Source organism: Vicugna pacos, chromosome 15, assembly GCF_048564905.1.
Source record: "Vicugna pacos chromosome 15, VicPac4, whole genome shotgun sequence".
In the NCBI taxonomy this organism is placed as follows: Eukaryota; Metazoa; Chordata; class Mammalia; order Artiodactyla; family Camelidae; genus Vicugna; species Vicugna pacos.
In genome coordinates, this window is record NC_133001.1 from 10143452 (window position 1) to 10150950 (window position 7499).

Sequence of the window (7499 nt, forward strand, 5' to 3'; positions counted from 1 at the left end):
AACTGATCTCACATCTTTTATAGACACATTATATGACCATATTTTCTAATCTAATTCTTTGTAGTCTGTAATAAAGGTGATTAATGAACACGTTGTTTTCTGTTTTTATAACAAAAATAATTTGGTTATGCCAACCCCATCCCCACCCCCAATCTGTATAATCTTTAAAATCTTGCTCTTTTTTTTTTTTTTTTCAGGTTGATTTCCCCCGGAACCTTGCCAAATCTGTAACTGTAGAATAAGGGGCATCTGAAACTGGGCCATACCGCAACACAAGACACCTTTTGTATTTAAAACCTTGATTTAAAATATCACCCCTCGAAGCCTTTTTTAGTAAATCCTTATTTATATGTCAGTTATAATTACTCCATTCAATTGTGATTTTTGTGAAATTACCTCATATTTTTCCAGTAATTTGTGGGGGAGTTTGAATAATGGAATCTACATTGGTATCGGTATCAGAGATTTAGCTCTCATTTTCTCTAAAGGATGTGGAGTGTTGGATTTCTGGGCCCTCCACTTCAGTCTGAGAGGATTGTGTGCTTTTAAAATAATTGGCATATGTTTTAACATACTTTTGTTCATTCAGGCCAATGAAAGAGTTAGTGCATTTAATTGGAATATTTAAAGCCAGCAGCAGTGTACTTGGACATTTAATTAAGATTTTGCTAATTTTTAAAGAGAAGATGCTGTGATTTATTTTGAGATTTGTTTGTATTTTCTTTTTAAGTCAAACTGTAAAACTCAAAACTGTAAACTTTTCTTGGTGGGATTTCTATCTAAGTTAATCTTAGTCTCTCAAACTTGTTGCCTGTGGGTCAAGGTATCTTAGGAAGCTAAATAGTATAGTAGTTCATTGGTTTTCTCCAGCCCTTAGCAGAAAATATTTGCACAATTTCATAGCACAAACCTTAAATTTGAGCTGCTTTAAACAACTGACAATATGATTTTAAATCTGAAGACGGGACACATAACATGTCGGATCTCCTGCTCCGTGTTTTTTCATCTCCTGGAAGTGGTTTTAATTTCTTTGTATGTGTAGTTTTTTTTAAAAAATTACTGCTGAGTGACAGATTTTATCTTCTTCTTTGAAATCACCCCAGAGTTGCTATCAGCTGCCTCAAAATGTATCAGTAGTGATATACTGAGAATTCTCTCCAGCTCTGTCCCAGAGAAGAGTCCGTGCAGTTAGTTTTAACTTCCTTCACTGCCTGGTTGCGTCTAGTGCCTTCGTGCCAGTTTGGAGGCTCCTTGCAGTTGTTTGGAGCGTTTGCAGGTCTTCTGACGAATCATTTGACTCTAAATGTATGTGATGAGCTAAGATTAGAAAAAGCTATGTGCTTTTTTACACTGGTATTAGTGAAGGATTATATAAAATTTAGTATTACTTTCTACGTATTTTCTCTCTCTATATTCTGTGTTCTACCCCTGAAATATATTTAGGAATGAAAAAGATATAAATAAATTAGGTAATGTTGAGGTGCCTTCAGCTGGCTAGTGTCAGAAATGGAAACTTACAAATTAGATTGAAATATTTAGAATAGAATATTAGTTTGACACCCAAAAAGTTGCAAATAATAATCTCTTCATGGAGCTTTTTGGGCCAGATCTTGGGGGTTATAGGACAGTATTTGTTTTGGTTAAGTCCTTCTCTTTCAAAAGTTTTCATTTATCAATTGTGATGGTAAGATGTTTAGTATAATTATTTAAGCAAGCTCAGTCTTTTCCATTTTCTGTGTTTGAACTTCCTGAGGAGGTTAAGATGTTCTGATAGCTGTTGTAAGAGAAGCATAGAATTCTTTCTGCCTGTGTGTTAGGGTCGGAGAAAAAACTGGCATATCTTGAGGTAATTCAGAAGGACTCTCAGATGTAGACTAGAAACCTGTTTTTAAAAATGAAATACGATTACTCTTCTCATCACATATATGCTACCACAGCTACATTTATCTACTTCAATGGTTTCTAATAATATTTTGTGTAGGCCTGCTAGTTTTAGTATATGTAGTGTCATTCTTATGTTTGTTATATTAGCATTTTATGCACGTGATTTGTATGGATTCGCAGCATTTCTGAAGTTTGAATTCGCTTTCTAAGTGATGTGAAATCAGTCATCAGTTTTCAGTCCCTGTTTTTTCTCTCCTTCTGTGTGCATATTTTTCTGTGCTTGTTTTTCTTGCTCTCAAACACATACATTTCCAGCTAGGATAAGTTCTGAACCACATCTCAAAAGCCAATAGTAGCAAAAAAGAAGTGATATTTTCCAAACAAACGTGGTTTCTCTTTCCTACTCCTCCTTCTTGCTCCCTACCCCCTTTAACGTAGTGATTTTTAGATGCTTTTATGAATTATGCCCTCAAAACAGATACTGTACTGAGGCAAACTGCCAGTAAGTGTGGATGCCCAGTTAAAACCAATGTAAGACAAGAAAATGTGATTTCTCAAGAAAGATATTCTACAAAAGAGTCCTTTATATAAAGAATTCTTTCTTGTAGTACACTTAAATTTTAAATTCACTCCTGCATGACTAAGAGTTCCTTGCCCCAGGCTGTGAGCCCTTTTGAGGCCAGGGGTCATGTTAGCATCTAACACATGGCCCAGGAAATGATTGCTGCTTTGGCATCCGTCCGTCAGCTTTCCTCTCTTGTTAAATCACCTATGCTGTAGGAATAAATGGTAGGTGGAAAACCGATGTTAACTCTTTTTAGTTTGTTGTAAGTGTGTCAGCAACCTTTAAGGAAAAGTCGCTGTGCTAGGAACTGAAAAATACATCCTGTTTAAAGCAAGTCCACTTGTCCCCAGGTGGACTCACCTCTCATGGAGACCAGGGTCACTGGAAGACACCGGGTGAGAGGGTGGGAAATGGAGCTGAGCTGTTAAGTGCCGTGAATGGATTTGTTCGACTTAAGTGGTGGTCAGAGTTTTGGTACGAATCACGTTCATAAGAGGCGAAATGCAGTTTGGAGAGTCCGCTGTAATCACAGGCTGTTCATCCACGTGCCTGGGGCTCTGGGGGAGCAGTGTGGAGGTGCAGGCGTGAGGACGGCCGCGCCAGCACTGAGAGGGAACTGACACAGGGCGCCGTGCAGATGTCGGTCAGAGAGCTAACAGAGATTTCTCTCCTAGGTTCTTAGAGAGTCGTTTCCGAGATGATGTTGTCTTATCCTTTTGAATACAGGTCGCTTGGTCTGAGTTAATGATAAGGATGGGAAGAAAGGAACCCTTCTTTCTAGCTCCTTGGTAATACTCCTTTGACACATTTCTATTAACTCTTTAAAGAAGGAAAACCAGCTGAAATATTTGCTTTAACAAACATTTTAAGAAGTCCTTTGGGGTCACTTTTCTCCCCTTTTTAAAAATTAGAATATATACTATATAGCAATAAAAGGGAAAGACTAATATTAACTATTTATTGAATGCTACAATTTAAGTGATTTTTCTAAAAAGCACAATGTCATTGAAAATGTTTATTTAAAAAGAGTTCATAGCTCACATTAAATTTGTGAAGGCCAAAGAAATTGACAGGAACAGTAAAGGAAGATAAAGAAGACTTACATCCCATGTTTAGTAGATTTTGAATGCCAGGTAGTGTTTTACCCACAAAAACATATTTCAGATTACTTTCTTTGTTTGTAGTGTTAGAACCTCAAGTTCAGAAGTTTTAATAATTGAATCAGTTTCCCCCACAATATTTAAAGATAGTTAATATATCAGTATTTCCCTACTTTGATGAATTTAACTATCCTCAGATCTGTGACATGAGAACCAATAGGACTGATAATATTAGCTTTGAACCAGTAGTATCCAGGGTTAAAATAAAAATCACAGTCAACTAGCAAGACTGTGAAGTGATGCCGTATTAACTTGTTGTAACAGTCTGTAATAGCTTGATATCAATGTTACGGAATACACCATAAATAATGGCTAATGAGAACTTTTTTAGGAAATTCTCAAATTACCTTTCTTATACACTAGTTTTCAGAATGAATACAGAAATGATCCTGTTAGCTTTTTAAGACTGTTCTGTGGTTAGTTTTTTTTTTTTCTTAAGTATAACTTTTGGTATTTGTTTAAATTGTATTTCTTGTGAGCTGGAATTTTACAGTCGTCCTAGTTTTATTTCAGTGTTCTGTTCTTTACAATGAATGTTTAGTTTGCTGAGCCAGTTGGTCGTTTCTTCTTCATGTCTTCTAAGTCTGGTGACTCTAATTCTGAACTGTGAATAAGTGAGCAAAAACTTGCTGAGAATTGCATTTTGAAGCAATCTGCCAATATATTTGAAGTGTATTCATGTTTGTTGTTGTGTTAAAGATTGTATTGTACTAAGAATGTAGCCAATGTTTACTTTAGTTGTTAGTAAACATTTCTGATGCTAAAAGTTTATTCATTACTGTTGCTTTTAAAAATAAGAATATTGCATAAGTATAATCAAAAACCATGTTTTCAATCCAACTTCCCAATTATTTTAAAAAGGATCATTAGGTAAAATCAAAGGCTCTACCTTTTCTGATGTCACACTCTGTAGATATACTTTCTTGAGTCTTTTAGAATTTCTTGTGACAATATGTGGTTTCTAGCAAATCTACAGGGTATCAGAGACCAGCAACTTTAAGTGAATTGATAGTTTCAAGGGAAGGCTATTTAAGATGGGTGCGTAGCAAGACAGCATATACTCCAGATCTAAAGTTTCTGTAGTATCTGGCAATCTGTTAATTATAGAACAAAGACTCCTTTTACAGGATCCTTTTATAAACAGCAAGCTAAAATCTCTACCCCCCAGTGCTTACAGCACTTGCTGTGTTTTGCAGGAGAGAGACAGAGTTACGCCAGAGCGGTCTAAATGAATAGACGTGCTGTTTTGCCTATCCGTAGGACTGAGTCCAATCTCTCCTCTCTCACTTTCGCTCCGTGTTGCTCTGCAGCAAAGCTGGGGGCTGCCACACCAGCAGGGATCATTTTTTCCACAGGTCACAATTTTTACAAAAAAAATTCAGCCTTACTCCTAGTGAAAAGGTTTTTTAAAATTCTCTTTAGTTCACTATCAGTAAGCGTTTACTGAGTGCTTATTAAAGGCCAAGAAATAATTTCCCTAAAACTTGAGGCCACTTTTCATTGAAGTGAATTTAAGGAAAAATAAATTCTTTAATTTTTTTTGGATGAAGGGAAGAAGTACTTATTACGTTTCTCTCATTAATCTGAAGGTAAATGGTTCTCCTTCATTTTAAAAAACGACGTAGAAATTTTATTAGTTTAACAAACATCCTGGAGATAAAAACTCATCTTGTAATAATATACAGAGAAGTAGCCAGGTTATAGGTCATTTAACCAGCTGACCCCTTCCCAGGAAGTTTATATATAACAAAGTAAATATTATTTTCTTTTTGGTTAGCATGTATACAAGAGATTATTTCCAAGGTTGAAAAGACGTATTTGGGAACTTCATATTAACATGATTCATTGTCTCCAACACCAGGGTTCACATATGTATTTTCTCATAGAGAATGCTGTTATGTATCTGCATTTCCCTTTTCATATTGCAAGAAATTTTTGAATATGGAGTATAGATGTGTAGTTGAAAATATGAAATAAAAAATGGAGCTTGTACACAATTGGAGAAATGCTCTCTGGATAGAATTACAGTTATTTCCTTTCCATTCTTTTATCATTCTGCCTCTCTGTATGTTTATATAAAGTTAAAAAGATTATATGCCTGTAAGGGTGAAGGCAGTTGGCATGTTTACTTTTAATTTCTGCAGTATAGCATATGATTTAGAAGCATCCAGCAGTGCAGATAAGGTGCATCATGGAACTCAGAGCAGTTGCCCACCTGGAGGGTCATTAGGGATTAATTTTTGCCTCTATCAAGCTCAGCCTTTTATGTTTTGAAATGGAGATAAATATGGTGAGGTCTTAGAAGGAAAATGGCCAGAATAGCCAAAGCCTGTAAAATACAAGTAAATACTCACCAAGAATTCTAGATCCATTATACCCAAAAGGCAGATGACCACTTGGTTCTTAACTGACATATTCTTAATTTGTGAGACCCAGAGGTTGATACCCATTAATTTTAGATTATTGTACAATATCCCGGCTGCAAAGGTCTAGATGTATCAGGATCGCTGCAGTTTGTTTCTGCCGACAGCCCCTTTCAGGTGACACTGTTGTCCTCATTAGGAAAAGCTAGTGTGGCACCAGGCAAAGATGTGTTGCTGTTGCAAGTTCAAGGTGAGACGGACTCATTAGGAAGCTTTGTCTTCAGATAATGCCCCTAATTGGGATGGAAAATCATCTGAGACAGTGAAGACTTTCAGTTTCTAGGCAAGTGAAATTGCATTAAATTCAAGTTTCTTTAGACTTGAATGTATCTAGTCGGTGTGATTTATGGGGGCTTTTGTTTTTATTTTTTTCCTGTTTACTTTGTATGTAGACATGTTTTAAAACATTAAGTACATTCGCTTTGAATTGTTATCTCTTGCTTTTTTGTATTTGTCCTTTGAATAAAATGTAAACCCAAGATTGTTTTTATTCTTAATTTATTTTCCTGCTGCTGTGTAGAAGCCTAGGACCTCTGGGAGATCTTTGTAGAATTTCTCTCTTACGGTCTTGGTTATCAACTTGGACTCATGTGTTACTAAAGTTCAAAGCATTTCTTTGAAAGAAACAAATTAGTTTGAGATTTCTGCCATTAAATGATGTGAATTTGGGGCTTAAATCTGCACAACTCTAACTCCTGAAGGACCTGATTGGTATCCTGGTCATCATTGTTTTCTAGTACAGTTTTACAAAGAGAGACTATATGTCTCCCTTAGAGACATGTCTCCTTTTAGGCCTTGGGGACGTAGCTCTCAAATTTTAACGTGCCTGAGAAGCCTGTTAAACAGTGCAGATTCTCAGGTTGGCAGCAGAGACTACTATTCGGTGGGGAGTTGCAGCCCAGGAACCTGCATTTCTAACCATCCTCAAAGATGATCTGGATATAGGTGGCCGAGAAACATCACCTTTAGATCTCATAGCTTCATTATGTCCATTGTACAAACTTGAGCAAGAGTGTGTGACTGTGGTTCTCTGTCTCCCTGGAGGGAAATATTCCTTGCAATGTTCAGTAACCATCTTTTTATTTATTAAAAATTTTTTTTTCAATTGAAGTACAGTCAGCTACAGTGTGTCAATTTCTGGTGTGCAGCACAATGTCCCAGTCATGCATATACATACATATATTTGTTTTCATATTCTTTTCCATTAAAGGTTATCACAAGATACTGAATATAGTTACCTGTGCTGTATAGAAGAAACTTTTAAAAAAAATCTACTTTTATAAATAGTGGCTAATGTTTGCAAATCTCAAACTCCCAAATTTATCCCTTCCCACTCCCTTTCCCCCAGTAATCATAAGATTATTTACTATGTCTGCGAGTCTGTTTCTGTTTTGTAGATGAGTTAATAGTGTCCTTTTTTCCCTTTTTTTTTAGATTCCACTTATGAATGATACCATATGGTATTTT

The 7499-nt window shown here is 36.0% G+C and overlaps 1 protein-coding gene across 4 annotated transcripts in view; it reads left to right on the plus strand.

The window, feature by feature from the left end:
- GFPT1 (glutamine--fructose-6-phosphate transaminase 1) overlaps nucleotides 1-6511 on the plus strand; it is a 51596-nt gene extending 45085 nt beyond the window's left edge. For all 4 annotated transcript variants that reach the window (XM_072937605.1, XM_072937606.1, XM_072937607.1 and 1 more), the window contains one exon: nucleotides 198-6511. In XM_072937605.1, the coding sequence (XP_072793706.1) occupies nucleotides 198-242 (45 nt within the window). In that variant the 3' untranslated portion in view covers nucleotides 243-6511. The remainder of the gene's footprint in view (nucleotides 1-197) is intronic.
- Nucleotides 6512-7499: the final 988 nt, after the last annotated feature.